The sequence below is a fragment of the Trematomus bernacchii genome, unplaced genomic scaffold (assembly GCF_902827165.1).
Source record: "Trematomus bernacchii unplaced genomic scaffold, fTreBer1.1, whole genome shotgun sequence".
NCBI classification, from domain to species: Eukaryota; Metazoa; Chordata; class Actinopteri; order Perciformes; family Nototheniidae; genus Trematomus; species Trematomus bernacchii.
The window spans coordinates 10744876-10761189 of NW_022987727.1; the positions used below are offsets into that span (position 1 = coordinate 10744876).

General features: G+C 38.0%; 1 protein-coding gene across 4 annotated transcripts in view; it reads right to left on the bottom strand.

Moving 5' to 3' along the window:
- LOC117494541 (copine-9-like) overlaps positions 1-16279 on the bottom strand; it is a 120528-nt gene extending 104249 nt beyond the window's left edge. For all 4 annotated transcript variants that reach the window (XM_034145510.1, XM_034145511.1, XM_034145513.1 and 1 more), the window contains exons 1-2: positions 16168-16279; positions 14333-14373 (exon numbers count right to left, since the gene is read on the bottom strand). In XM_034145510.1, coding sequence (XP_034001401.1) covers positions 14333-14373; positions 16168-16247 — 121 coding nt within the window. In that variant the 5' untranslated portion in view covers positions 16248-16279. The remainder of the gene's footprint in view (positions 1-14332; positions 14374-16167) is intronic.
- Positions 16280-16314: the final 35 nt, after the last annotated feature.

Consider the following 16314-nt stretch of genomic DNA (forward strand, 5'->3'; position numbering starts at 1 on the left):
AGAGGTAATGTTGCCCATTTGCACAGTGGAATCACCATCGCATCGTTCAGAGATATACTGCGCAAAATACAGATAGCAGGAGACAGAGGACAGCCATGGTCAGAGCTATCTGAATCAGTCTTATGCGACAATGGAAACTGAACTAAAGAGAACATTTGAAACTTTAGCAGTCTGCGTGATCTGCCTGTAGGGAGGGGCGGGCCGGCCCTGCGAGTAAAGTAACGAGTAAAGTAACGAGTAAAGTAACGAGTAAAGTAACGAGTTACTTTATGTAGAGAGTAACGAAGTAGTGTAATATATTACTTTTTTTTTAAAGTAATATGTAATATATTACTTTTTTTTAGTAACGACCCCATCTCTGGTTATGTGTTATGTGTTATGTGTTATGTGTTATGTGTTATGTGTTATTGCGCTCTAAGGCAACATTTCTGAGATTCTGCAGTACATGTTTGACTAGAATGACAAGTCTTTTATACAACTAGATCTGCGACTAAAGCAGACATATTAGAATGCTACGTGTAGTTAGCATCTTTATTTGTATATGTTGTTTGTTAGCTCAATTTGAAGGTGTTGACACAGTGTAACTTGTGTCAGACATACAGCATCTAGAATTATTTTTTGGTAGATACTAGATATAGAAGAAAGCTTAAACTGCTGGTTTACATCAAGGAACTGCAAACTCTACCACGTTAGCTGTCAAAACATTCACCATGCTAATGCTCTACCTTTATCAACTGCCATGAAGGGTTCAGCTTTATTTGCGGAAATATGTGTATTAGACAGAGATTAGCTATCACATTCTTTACATAACTAATCTATCTTGCCAATGTTACATTTACATCTCAAATTTTGAGGAACTTCAGACATATTTCTCCAGTCAAAGAATGTGAAAACACCTCTCTAGCAAACCCTTGCTCAGTTCAGTCAGTATAGGTAAGATCTGACATAGACATACAATAATACTTTTTTTAGTGAAACAGATCTTTAATAATTGCAATAATTTAATAATTATTAGTGATTATATGGACCTGATTTAAACTTCAGCAAAATAAAACAATGAAGCAGCTTCAAAAACCGCTTTAACAACTGTACGGAAATATATTTTACTGCAGTGCCCTTTGTCACATCTACTTTATCTCTTTTTTACAGGACATAAAGAACATAATCTCCAGCATGTACATTCTAGAAAAGTACACTAAAAGAAGACATTTCAATCCCTTTTATATTAAAATGTCTGTCCTATCAGTGTGATGAGTGTAATTGAAAATGCCAGAGTGTACTTTCGGTCTCATCCGGCTAATGCCGAGCGAGCTGACAGCGACAGTCACCTGTGTGAAGGCTTTTTTTCTTTTTTTACGACTGGGGATTTCTTGCCGCCCGTCTCTTGGATTTGCACTGCAGGATAATATAATCAGAGAGTAGGCAGACATAGACAGGGTACAACAGTCTTCCTTGCAGACTGGGAGCACAAGCTGCTTGCTGTGAGGTGAAACAAAAAGGTGGTCGGGTGACAGGAGTATGGGGGGTTGGTGCTTGAAAGGCAGGACAGAAGGAGGACAACATTGAATATTTAAGTGAAGGACAGGGATGGAAAGTGAAATAAGAATAAGGAGAATTTCAGTGGGGAAAAGAATGGGGAAAAAATACATGACCATGAAAAAAGGCGGTAAAGTAAAGAGATGAGATGGATGGATGCCTGTTTGGAAAATGGCAACAGAGTGGAAATCCACTGTCAGGCGGTGACAGATTTCAGGAGACAAGGGGGGTTGCTGTCAGACACAGATACACCTCTCACACAACTATTCCGCTGAGACCGGGTGGGCGCACATCCCTGCTAATCTATTGATCTGCTGCCAAGTGAAGGATAAGACAAGATAGCCCCGGACCTTCGGAGGCCAGTTCTTGAACCTTAAGGGAGAAGCTATTACTAACCTGTTAAAGCCCTGGATTTATTTGTTTTTATTTCGGAAAATAAGAGCCTAAATCATAAAGAGACACTGCAATAGCAGAGATACCCACATCACCCTTACCTGACATGGCATAGATCTTGACCCAAAAATAATTGCTATAACTACAATGCTTCGATTGTATGCATCTGCCAACCAACCAAGTCGCAGTAAATTCCCACGTCTGTCTAAAACTTGTCCCTTCATCACTTGATCCAATTTGATTTGTTTGTGAAATTGTCATATCAATCATTGAGGTATGGCCGAAAATGTGCGCCAAATGTAAATAATTTCCCGCCAACTTTTCTTCAGATGTTGTGTTCACACTAATTGGATGCACAGTACCGACAACCTGATGACATAAGGCCACAAATGTTGCTGGCATGTAGTTTTAAAAAGGCAGAATTTAAACTAATTTTGATGGCCAGAAAAAAAGAAGGAGAAGATACTAAAAAGCTGTACGTAGCTGTAAGGAACTGTAGATTCAGGACAAAGTTCTCTTTGTCCATTGTTACTGGAAGTTCAAAAAGATGGATAAGAGCAACATTTCAATTTTGTTTCAAGGGCTAGAGAGAAGATTAATAGTTACGTTCAGAGCTGGAGCTGGGAGGCAATACGCCTTGCTTAGCATAAAGACTATTAGAAGAGAGAGCTAGGGTAGAATTCTGCCCTGCTTAGAGGTTAAAACAATATTTGTAAATTGTATTGTGTTTGTTTAATCTGTACACAAACCAATAACCCTAAGTCAACCTTGACTTTTGGTTTCACACAAGTCACAAAGATAGTTTGCATATCCCCTGTTGCCTTAAGAACCTCATTATTTTAAAATGTATTGTAACATTGTTATCCGGCTAGTAATCACAATTTGGTTAAATGTCCTAAGCTGATACGATTTTTTATTTTATGCAATTGTAAGGGAATACAGTTTTTTTTGTACTCTGATTATGTAATCCTGTTACGTGTTATCCGTTACTCCCATAGCCTGTTCATAATGGATGCTCAAATCCAAACCTGTAACAGCCCAATGTTGTAATTATCTTCTGTATATCAGCACATGGCTTACCTAAGAAAGGATTTGTTTTAAAATTGATTTGGCCATTAAATGCCGTTGGGTTGAGATGGACGGCCATGACCGTGTGATCAGCGGGGGCTATTCAATCTTTCCTCTGATCTCCTCAGGAGACCGTTGGGGTAATTAGAGACCAGTGACCTTTATTTAGATGGTATGACTCCAGCCTTGCCTTTACTTGCCTCCGCCAATGAGCCTTTATTGGATTATAATTTACCTGATTATGGAAGTGGAATTTCTCGATGTAATGTGGATAGCTTAAGGATGAGAAAAACGTGATGAACGGAAAATAAAATGCATTGCCTTCTATCATTTCTTATGTGTATCAACCAGTGTGGTTATGGCTCATCCACCAATGGTTTCTGATAGCATAACCTGTAATGTTAACTGCTTTATCAAAACATCTGTGAGAGGTCGCAATGACTAGAAAGGCGCTTTATAAATAGAATCCATTTACCATCCATTTAATTACATCAAATTCTACCTACTGTTAAAGCAATTTTCAAAGTTGAAAAAAAGATTCTTACAGCACCAACAGATAATTGCCACAGTTATAAAAATGACATGATTCTGAATCACATGCAATCAGCTTAAATCATATACTTTATATATAAGAATGCAGTCTTCCAGATGACTCATTTTAAAACCACAGCAGGCGGGAACAAACTAAAGCCATACCTGCTGTTCTATATCAAAACATTAACTCCTACCTGCTAGTGAGTCACAATCCTAAAGCAGATACAGCTAAATGAATGTACAGGAAGTATCAGATAAGAGTATGAAAATGTAACAATCATGACTCACTAACTTTGTAATGAGAAAATAAAAAGAAGAGAAAGAACATTCCTAATTGATTTGATACATGTGTTTGTATCTAATTTAACCTGGACTGGTGGGAGCAGGGAGTCTGTCTCTCTACAGATTTTAAATGGAGAGAGACACTCCTGCATGTGGAAACTGTCAGTACTCCACTGGCAAATAATGTTACATAAGAGAAGTGGGATGTTTCATATGGGGGCCTGATAGCCGTTTACATAGCCAAGGATAGAAATACAAGTAGTGTACAGTAAGTAGTATGGGGCTTCAGGAGCTGCAAAGTGAGAAAGAGAACATGAAGCAGCCAGAGAATTGCCTCCACCTCAATATTCTCTCCTAAAAATCAACGTTTTAATGAGCCAATGTCACCAGTGGTTTCTTAATACTTCAGAAATGAAATGCTATCAATGTAATCTCAAATTTGCAGGGATTGGAGCCGGAAATGACCCTTTTTGAAGTGCAAAAGGGTCACTTCAGAGTGGAAAACAAAGATGAGGTACAGTTACAGCGATTGGGAATGAGAAGATAAATATCTCATGAATTCCATTATTTTAATCTGGGTCCAAAAAGAATGAATCGCACAGATGAGTTTGTCTCACAAAATGACCTAACTTTCTCTGCTTTCAGCCTTTAATCAGAGATTTCAATTTGACTGCAATTCAAATGGAGAGCAATGTGATGCCGGGCTCGGGGAAATGCACGAGAACCAATTCAGCCTCTCCAAGGGCAACATGAATGTAGGTGAGGTCACACATGCCTGGAATATGTTAAAACACAGTCAAGACCGGACTGAATAAGACAAGCATGAGCATCCAGTTTAATAGCATCAAGGCATAGCATTCTTTATCTTATTTTCAAAATAAAAAAATCTATCATTTAAAAAAGTGACACCTACTCAAACAGACTGACAGCATAAATTGGTGCCCAGGATGCATGAGTGCTTTCTAACAGGGCTTACATAACTGCAATCCCCGGTGAACAAATTATCAGCATAAAATCAAGAAGTGATTGATTGATTCGATTATTATAGTACACGTTGATGTCAACGCTGTTGCCAAGATTTATTCCATCATGTCAAAAAGTAGAGCTGTATTTTAAAACCTCAACACGTTGTTATACTTAAATATCATGAATACTTTAGGTTTTTTGCAAAACAACATATAAGAATGGGCAACAAGTATCATTATAAATAAAAATGAAGTGGCAAACAAATAAGAAGCCCTTCCTTAAATCCCATTTAGTTTCCCAATAGAGACAATAGTATTTTTGATAAATAATGCTGAATATCAATCCTTATTACAAATAGACCGGTCTTTCCTGATCTTTAACTGTTTGTTTTTAGGAGCTTAACTTAAAAAAAACTGGTAGTACTCACATAAAGGGCATAATGAGGTGATTTACTTAATGTAAAGCTTTTTTAAAGTTGTGTCTCGATAACCAAAAGAAGTGCAAGTGTATTTATTGAACATAGTTTACTGAAACAAGGGGCAAGAATTGAACCCTAGAATTGTAATTAACCTGAAGCAAAATAAGCGTAGGGTTAGGGTTAGGGTTAGGGTTACCCACTCTACCCACTCTGAGCCTCCCCCAGCCATCCACATGCGTCTCTCAGGTCGGCTGTTCTGCTCTGACAGTGGCAACCTTGACTCTCTCGCGCCTTACTGCAGAGAATGGCTTTTGAACAATCCTCACCTAGGTGGAACATACCACCTGCCCAGTTAATTATAGGGGGAGCTAATCAGGGCAAGCATCTAAATCACATAGAATAATGACCATACCATTAGAACAATATCTCGAAGTTACTGCTGAAATCACAATCTATATCTAGACAATCATTACATACCAATGAGCACACAACATTTTACATCATGTGATTCACTGCCAATCAATCTTTCCTGTCTTCCCACATTTTGGCAGAGCACGGCCCCTCCCTGCTCAGGGGACACAAGGCTCACCTGTTAGCACTTTCACTGATCTACCACAGAATCAGGCAGAACAATTACGATACTTTAAATAAAATAAAAGCAAACTAACTTAACACGTTTAAATCATTTAAACACTTTACAAATACACTTTGTTGATAATGTATCAAATAAACTAAAACGTTTATCTGAAATATTATAATTAAGCAGATAGAAAAAGAAATGTAATGTTTGGAAATAGGGCCTTTGAGAAAAGAGAAGGCAACCTTTTGGAAATGCATTTGGAGCCTTTTTTTCTACTTTTCTAATTGCTCAAATCTTTATTAATAAGGTAAGATATATGTTGCCTAAGAGGCTATGGCAGTAATAATTGACTGAAAGATGTCATACTTCACGTGTAGTGTTTGTTTTGAGCCACTGTTGATGTAGAAATATTGATTATGGCAGCTTTAAAAACATTGCGTTTTTTGAGAGATTTGCAGGGAAGTAAAAAAAAAAGGAGACAAAAGCTAGATGACACCGGTGGTCAAGAAACGGACAAGTATGAGAAAATACAAAATTGAATAAAGACCAAGAAGACATTTGACACTCCAATCCTGAATAGTCTTTGTAAAGCACATTAAACTAACCATAAAAAGCCAACTGTCGATGCCGAAAGTGAAAAAAAGGATTACTAGAATAATATTAAAAGGAAAGTTAGAAGATCCGGAAGCTTCTTGCTTTTAAAGTTGAGAAGTACTGAAGTGGACATTTCTCAATGTTCATTTAAAACATCATTAACAAATCACTTCAGCTTCTTCACTTGAGACACAGTCTTTGTAAAGTTATCCATCCTCCATGTGTGGGCGGATACAGAGAGGCATCAGGTAATTTGATGGCAGTGTGAACGAAATAAATTAAATTTACACAAAGACCAGGCGACGTGATACAACATCCCCAAGGACAAACACTGAGTCATCAATAACTTAGATAAGGAGAAGTGCCTCAGACTCTTTGCTTTAGTATCTTGGCACATTCTTGTACACAACAGAATTCAACATCAGATACACACACTTTGGGTTCAAAAAGGTGGATGACTAAAACTCAAAAGCTGATAAAAAGCTTTATATCATTTTCCCCATCGTGTTCAGGAGGAAAATCTAATCACAGACAAGTCCTCACCTCTGAATACCTTAGATGTAATAAACAAATCAGTTATTCAATACTGTACAGAAATGAGAGTGAATATCTAACTGGGTATCATCAAATATCATCTGAATAGCATCAAAGGGTGCCAGCTTTTGGTTTCTGTCTCTAATTTGCTCTATTTTTGTACGTGTCCCAAATGTGCAATCGTGTGCTTCCATCTTTCATGTCGGTGGTGTTGTTATCTCGGTCTCCGCGCTGTGGATCTGTCGTTGATCACTAACTTTGATCCCTGAGAATCCCACATGAAGATATGCACTCTCATCATCATAGATACGGGCTCTCAATGAGCTACTAAACAGTCCATGGTAAGTCAAGTTTTTCTCAAACTTTGGAACAAGCAAGAATCATAACGTGCATTTGCATACAAGAGTTTATTTTTTACGTCAAAACTTCCAAATATGGCAAAAAAGGTTTTTACTATAGAGAACCGCAGTGACGCGTCCTAAAACCCGGAAGTAAACTTCTTCTGGTTCCTTCGACAAAAATGCAATGCAATTTCTCCATAGGATTTTCGAATCATAAATCTATCGATCATAAATCTATCAATTAGATTTATGATTAGAAAATTATAAAAGTAGGGTAGACATGTGGAGATTATCCGACTAAACAAAACGTGATCCGTCTCTTAAATGTGTGTCAACCACAGACCTTATTTCAAGCTATTTTCCAAAATCCTATGGAGAAATTGCATTGGTTTTTTGTCGAAGGAACCGGAAGAAGTTTACTTCCGGGTTTTAGGACGCGTCACTGCGGTTCTCTATTGCAGTCAATTGATTGAAATGTAGGTCAAACTTGGTAACATTCATGATTAACATTAAATGTTTTCAACGCGGTAAGGGTCCACGATCAATCACGTGCATTAACGTGTTATGCCTAGATTTTACAATTGGCTGATAAATCGAGTATTGGTATTGGAAATTGACATAAAAAATGACATCATACATAAAGCATTATTATTAGAGAGAGAGAGATGTAGCATTTCTTTATTGTTGAAATTATGACATTTCATAACGGGATACAATCAAAGTGAATGGCCTGCTGCTGCTGAATGCATGGGGCAAGTGACTGGAAAACATCGTTTCAGATAATAATAATAATTAATAATAATAATAATTCATTATATTTAGATGCGCCTTTCAAAGCACCCAAGGACACCTTACAATTCATAAAATATTCTAAGGAAAGGTTTAAGACAGTGCAAGAGGACTATAACAGGGAACACGTTGGGAAACAGGAGACATGTAGCACTACAGTGAGTAGGCTGATCTGAATAGATGGGTTTTGAGGAGGGACGTGAATGTGGTGATTGTGTCAGACTGTCGGATGTGAAGGGGGAGAGAGTTCCATAGTTTGGGAGCAGCTAAAAGCCTGAGCCCCCATGGTGACTAGGCGTGGGGTGGGGACAGTTAGCAGGCCAGCAGAGGAGGAGCGGAGGGAGCGAGAGGGGGTGTAGGAGGTCAGCCAGATAGGTGGGGGCCAGGTTGTGGAGGGATTTGAATGTGAGCAGGAGGGTTTTGAAGTCTATCCGGTATTTTACAGGTAGCGAATGCAGATTTATGAGGATGGGGGTGATGTGGTCAGAGGATTTGGTGCGGGTGATGATCCGGGCAGCAGATTTCTGAATGATTTGAAGTTTGAAGGCCTGAGAGCATGGTATTACAATAGTCAATACGGGATGTGAGGAATGCATGAACCAGGACTTCAGTGCTGGATTGAGACAGGAGTCTGGAGAAGAATGCAGCCCGGGTGATGGTTTTTATGTGGGGTTCAAATGAGAGGGAGCTGTCCAAAATAACACCAAGATGTTGTGTTTGAGTTGTGCTCTTGATAAGCCATTAAAATAGTAAAATAAGTGTCTCCTGTACACCAAAACATACCCATCTATTATGGAAAAATAAAGTATTCCAAAAGTATTCTTAAAGTAATCTGAATACGTTTTTTAAGACACGTAACTGTATTTGGATTCGGATTACTTTCAGAGCCATGTATTCAGTATTCGGGCACTAATTACATTTACAAAGTAACCCTCCCAACCCTGCTTAAACATCTACATTTGTTTGTGGTTTAATAATAATAATAATAATAATAATAATAGCTTGGATTTATATAGCGCCTTTACTAACCAAAGGTCTTTTATTCTTATTCCACCTTCTTGTTGGAATTGGTTAAATGGCACTTCACTTGAGAATCAGCGCCACCATCTCGATATTCGCATTAAAGGACTGGATAGAAACATGCATTATTTGAACCTTTTTGAACTATTTCTGAGGATTAGTTGTCAAAAGTGTTTTTGATTAACTTTCTATTAACTGACTTATTGATAAATTGATCAAATTATCTTAAATTGGAAGTGGGTTCAGGTGACCTGTGTCTACCAAGTCAAAGTTATCCACCCTGAATTGAATTGTTTGAGCGTTTTAGGCACTTTAATTGGCCCTGGTGATGGTTAAAACAGCAGGGTGTAATGTGTGTATGTGTGCAGTTTCGATTTCCGTTTATCAATTTATTATCTGAAGTGACTTTATCTCTATTGTGTTTCTTAATTTCTTACCACCTCTCGCTATTTGGCAAGTAGCTTAGGAAGACACAGCTGTCATTTTTGTTTCAATCCCTTTCGTAATATTTTTATTTTAGGGTTAACTTCAACATATTTAAATAAAAGGGACTCCTCATATCACTCATCGAGAAACTCTTATTGTCCTCATTGAACCTTGTGTATTTTTGGTCTCTTGGACCTGAAGTAACTATATTTAGCATTTGCACAATCAGCAGTCAACAGTAATTCCTGCCATACAAGTAGCTCTGATTAGGCGTGTATAATTTGATTAAATGGTTTACATGCGAGGTGGAAAAAGGAAACACTGATTGAGTAGGTCGTTTTCTCCCCTGTATGGAACCTGCTCTGTTAATGACTTCCTTCCTGTCATAAACTGCACTCATTTTACAGTCATGGCATTTGCTCCCATGTTACTTTGCTGCCAAATATCCGAAAGCTGAGACTGGACGGTCATAAAAAAGCAGGACGCAAACAGAAGGGAGCAGCTGTGGCCGTAAACATGTCAGTTCACTGAATGTTTAAAAGGTTGGTGGTCCAATTTATGTATCCGATCCATGTCCAAATAATCTGTTAGACAATAACAGCAACATTTTGTAGAAAAAATTGAAGTTCTAGATTTTCTGTTATGATAATGTTCAGAGAACATTAAAGAACTGTTAAAGAACTGCAGCGCGGCTACTGCAATTTCCACTTCCACTTTATGCAATTATGTTAGTGAACATGTTGTCAGAAAGAGGGTTGTTAAGCCTGTCAGCTTCCTTTCAGTTTTCCCTTGGTTTGAGAGTTAATGTGCAACAGTTAGAAGCAATCATGATAGATGGCAGAAACGTAGCCATTTATAATGTTGCACTTTACATAATCATACTACATGAAACCACACACATGAACAATCTAAAACAGGAACTGTCAGGACCCCTGGAAGTTCAAGGTGGCACCTTAAAAAAAGGAGTAGCTCTACTCATCTCATTGTATACCTGTATAATGACAATAAAGGATTATATTCTATTCTATTCTAATACAGTAATGGACACAGGTTTGCTTTGCCTATGGTCTGCCATGCCCTATTTTCCTCATGTAGTCTTTGTTTGACTTCCCAGCTGGGGTTCACAATAACGGCCAAGCAGCCTACATTAAGCCTATACCGATTGACAGTCCTTTCCCACACTGCTAATGTCTAAAGCTGTATCTCCAATGCATGGTACGACACAGCTTCTTAGCTCAACCTGCTCCTTATTGGTTTCCCATTGGTAAATACCATGGACTATTGTGAATAGTGGTACCTGATGATTTTGTTTGGTACCACCTTGGACAAGTATGTGAGTTGACCCAATGCTACTAATAGGAGTTCAACACACAGATTAGCAATTGGTCAGAGATAATCGTCACACCGTCAATAGCGACAGTTAAAAAAAAAGACTTTTCTTTGTTTGGTTAATGATGAAGGGATTCAGCAAGTGTTGGGTTGTATATCATTTATTGGCATTTCAATGCAACGTTGCTTCGATGATTAGCTAAGTTTGTATCATCCACAGTAGGCTATAATATGTGATAATATCATTCTGAAAGATATAAGGTAGAGCAAGATGGTCTTTCGCTCTCTGTAAATTGACTTGGCTCAGTTCGCCCAATGAATATGTTGATTCAACCGCTGGAATACTAATAGTAATAATAATTAAGTATGGCCTTCATTAGTCTGCATCGAAATGCAATAATTAAATAAGACTATGCATGCATAAAAATGGACCTTGAATCTCTACCTTCCCACTTTTCTGTGGTGGGCAGCTTTTTTGTGATACAAGGTGGCTCATTTGCCAATTCTCCCTGTCTGTAGCTCCTCAGGCATGCACTCACATCTGTGGCCAGTTTCAACCATCATCACTGAGTCTCCAGACCAGCGTGAGGAGTTAGACAGCTGTGATTTGTGTAATTCATTTTAAAGCAATACCGTCGTGCTGATTTGGGGTACAATTTGTCTGAGAAAGTTGTACCCAACGGGCTCTCAAAGGTACCACACTGCTTTTCTGTTCAGACCATTTTAGTTGGTTGAAAGCTTGAGTGTGATAAGGGCAGAAGGGATAAAAAACAAAAATCTCAAGCAGAGCAGTAAGGGTTGTCAGGTGAAGAAAAGAGGCACTCTCCGTAATGTTCTGTACATGGCCCTTTGCCCTTTGGAAGTTTTTTGCGGAGGAACAAATGCAAACAGTCTTGTTGTCACCAAGTTTTAGACTAATGCATTTTCTTGGCATTCTTCTACACTCTTGTCTGCCACATGTTTGCTTTAAAAAATGTGTTCAGAGGCATCTTTGAAGCTAAAATGATTGTTTTATTATTATGGATTTATTTGGAGCAGAAGGCAGTTTTTCCTCACGACAGTACTTGAGAAGTGCATCAATTGATCACTTGTAACTGGCAGTTAAGTTTCATTAGTCATTTTTGCATCCACGAACATCTTCTGTCCCAGTTTCACTCTCTAACGAACACTTTGATCGCCTGCACCATACTTTTTGAGTTGATTTAATGTCATCTGCTGTTTACGTATTAACCTGTTAAGCCCTGAGCCTGTTTTTCAGGTCTCAGGCTCAAAAATGACAGTCCCAGAACAAATGACCATATCTTCCCTTCTAAAAGGGTTAAATTAATAATCTTTTTTCTCAAAGTAATGATAAACCTGTGAGTTGGATGTAGAAAAGTCAGAATCAATATAGATGTTTTTTATTTTAAAGAAAATTCAGATTTTCAGATCTAAAAGCTTTAGGAATCCAACGTACAACATATAATAAGTACCCTGTATCAAGATTGATGCAAAACAAGTGACATTTTACCTTTTTAGAGAGATTTAGCAAAAATAAACCACTTCTGGGGTCATTTGGGTGGATTTTCCATATCTCTGGCCCCCCTTGCTCGATTTTGATGGTTGACACCTCTTTCTGACCGTTAGAGCCAATAGAATCGAAGGGGGAGTCCCCCACACACACACGTTGTGAAGAGAAAAGGTGGGGGCTTCGCGCATGTAATTTTCAATCAGAGTGAACCTATCTCTAGCTTTGACATCTGGAAACGGAAAAGCAGTTTTAATGCTTATGGATTATCAGAAATCATTTCAAAGGGACACAGACACATTAGATTAACCTATGGATTAACTTCAGCAGCGTTTTATCGTTTTAATGCCATTGAAGACCACTTTGGAGAGACTACAGAACCAAGGTAAAAATGTTAGCATTTTTAGCTACCTAGCGTCACATGTTTGATGTCTGTTTTTGTTTATAACGTCGCAAATTCGTATAATTCAGTGATAATGAGGGTACCCATTGATTCTGTGTCACCTCACGATGTGAATCGATGTCATGGATGTAGAGAAGAGATAAATAATAAGGTTTTGTGAGTGATTTTCGGTGCTAATTCAGAGGCTCAGTGTTAGCATTGTGGGTTTTCTTTTGAAAAAAAAAAAAAATGATCAGTTAGAGGAGTTTCTTCCCGTTACATGGATATAAAACATTCATAGTTTATTAAATTAACATGCCCTCAGACACTGTTTCCTGCAAGATGTTGCGGCAGTGCCCCGGTACCGGGGTCTCTCGGGCTTAACAGGTTAATCCATCAAACAGAGAATACTGACAACAACTATAAAACTAGTTCCATAAATCAGGCTCTGAATGCTATATGAACAAATACCCCAGTAAAAACATTCAGAATATAAATAGGAATTAAACTAAAACGTTTATTGTGAATACATGCTGCTGAAGTGGAGATTTCTGGCATTCACAAGACACTACAGATGACTAGGGTACATGTGTTTTACTATTCGTTATCAGAATTCATAGTTATACATGCAAATAAGGAATTATCAAATGCTAACTTTGAGAGAAAACTAGACACATAAAAGAAAAATGTAATAAAATAAACAGATAAAGGAGTAGTATTTTTTTTCTCTCCTAAAGAAACTCAACCTATATAAGCAAAGAGGCCTGAAAAAAGTCCAAGCAAGAAATAACAGGCTGTTCTTTTCCTGATTGTAATGGATTATGAAGAGTCCCTTTTTGCTGTGGAAGTCGTAGTACCAAATTGATATTTGTTTCTGGTTTCCATGAAGACATACTTCTGGTAGTCTTTTCTGTATACTGGGTTTTATTATAAGGATTAAGGATTTTCATCGACATAACTACACTGTAGCTGTGTTCGTTTGACAAATAAAGAACCTTGAGGATGAAAATGTAATTATTCTAGGATCATACAGCCTAAAACCTGAAAACACATGATCTGCAGCTCCATAGTTCTTCATAAGAAAATATACTTAACTAAATGTCAACAGTAAAACCAGCCTTATGTCTTCATTGGAAGGTTATCAGTGGTTAATGGCCACAGCTAGAATGGGTATACAGAGGCAGGCTTTTTAACCCTTACATTTTATTCCATCTCCACTGCCATCTTCCTTCCCTTAATCCCTTCCCCCGTCATTTTTCTTAATGTTTGACAAGCTCAGCCACTCTCACATCCTGACCTTTATGCAACCTTGACTTTTCATTCCCTCCTTAGTCTTGCCCTTGTTCTTTATTCTCCCTCTTTACTCTTTTATTTTAGCAGCTGAGTTGTCACCCGTCGATAGCTCTGACCTTCTTGCTTTCTTATCAGTGTAAGAGCCAGAGGACACCCCTCATTATATCATAATGCTTTTTCTCGTGTGCAACACATGCTCTTTAAAAAAAGAGAAAGAAAAACTTTAAATATAGAGTGGCTATTTAGGGAATAAATAGTGCATTCCTTAAATCATAACTGCAAAAAATATCAATGTTTTCATTAATGGCAGCGTTAAATACCATAAATACTTCATACATACCAGGATCTGACTTGGAGAATGTATCCACATCCAGCAGACTGCTGTGGAAACAGCAGAAGAGAAGGTTAAACAGTTATCCATTCAGAGTTTCTTTTTCATTTTGAGAAAATGTATTCATTCATTAACATTTCCTAAATTCAATATGGTTTTTTTCTGCTCCCTTGAGTGTTTTTGAAAAGTCCCAGCTAAGCCCCTAAGAGTTAGGTCATGGCAGATTTAAATTGCTCCCTAACTTATTCTGTGTAACTCCAATCTAAAAATACTGTGCTGCAAAGCCACAGTAAGCCACATAAATGAGACTCCACTAGGTTACCATCGCAAGCTGATGAAAACCCCCAGGGAGAAGAAGATGAAGAAGTAATTAATGTTAATGGTGGTTTCAGTGTTAGTTACTGAGCAGCAAGGGGCTGGTATTCAGAATCTGTTGCATTCAGACAGAGTTCAGCTAACTTTTCCCTTAAGTCTTTATATCGAGCTACGATAACCAAATGCTGACTGTAAAACGTCATTATATATCTTGCAACATAAATTAGGGGTGGAAAGGTTCCATAAATGTAAATTAAACTGATAGATTTCTCCAGGTTTGAAAAGAGTTTGAAACACTCAAACAATATAAAATAGGTCTAGTTTATTATTTTTTTAATGCAGGTTTTACTTATGACATTGCTACCAGCTGCTGGCTGTAGCATCGGTTCTTGTTTGACTCAACATCTTACAAAAGGTAAAGTGGATAGAAAAATGTTGTGCGTTCACAATAAACTCTCGAGCATAGCCAGGAATAATCATGAATAAACCCTCTGACACTGTTTTGAATCTTTTTATTTGTCATGTTTGGGGACTTCCTTTACCATTTACCGTGTACCATTCCTTTACAGTGAGGTTGTCTGACTACTTAAAGTCTGTCTCATCGCAGGAGGGACAATAGGGGAGCGGCAGGTATTCATAATTGATGTGTTGAATTGAAGAGCCAGTCAGCCCACCAGGTAGGCAGGTTGACAGTCCACAAAAACCCTGACTCCGTCAGTTAGTCAGAAGAGCAGCCGACCATTCAGCCAAAGCAACCTGGCACGAGACAGTACATTCACCAGGGCTGTTTTTTGTTGTTACGAGGGTCATCAAATCAATATCAACAATGTATTCCACCATAATTACCCCTGACGTGTTATAAGCATATGTTTATGACCTGCACCAGGCATTAGATAATCTATAACCTGATGCTATTATAATTCACCTGCAACATCAATAGTTAACCATGCATGTCCGTGCATATCAATGGTATTCTACCGGCTCATTGGCCGGACCTTGAGCAGAAGTGGAGACAATTGATGTGATTCTTTTATCTCTTTGGCGACTATTGGACACAACTGATGGGATTTACCTGATAGCAAAGGGCATCGGGGGATAAAAGGTCACGCATGATTGATAGATAGATAGATAGATAGATAGATAGATAGATAGATAGATAGATAGATAGATAGATAGATAGATACCTATATATTTTTTTTTTGTCTTTTGGTTTACACAAGCAAATTGGACAATTTACAAAAATAAATCATTTAAAATGTGTATTTAAAAAAAAGAAGGTGTAAATCTGGTTGTACTACCCTCAACATGTTTTACATTAGAGTAAGAGGAAATGACATCCCCAAACACACACACACACACACACACACACACACACACACACGCACACATAATTAACTTATTTTACTTTGATCTCGCTTGCTTGTCAATCTGAATTTCGTATTAGACAGATTTTTCCCGGTGATCCAAGCTCTTAATTTGGGTTTGGTGAATAAACACATCTGTATGAATTTGTATGAGTTGGACCTTACCGGCACGAAACGGTAACTTCTATTTTAGTTGCAGGGACTCTGGTGTTGAGAGGATCGAATTCCCCTATTGATGCCATCATCTCGACCCGCGACGCTAATGAGCATCCGCGGAAAAAAGAAGATGAAGAAGAAGAAGAAGAAGAAGAA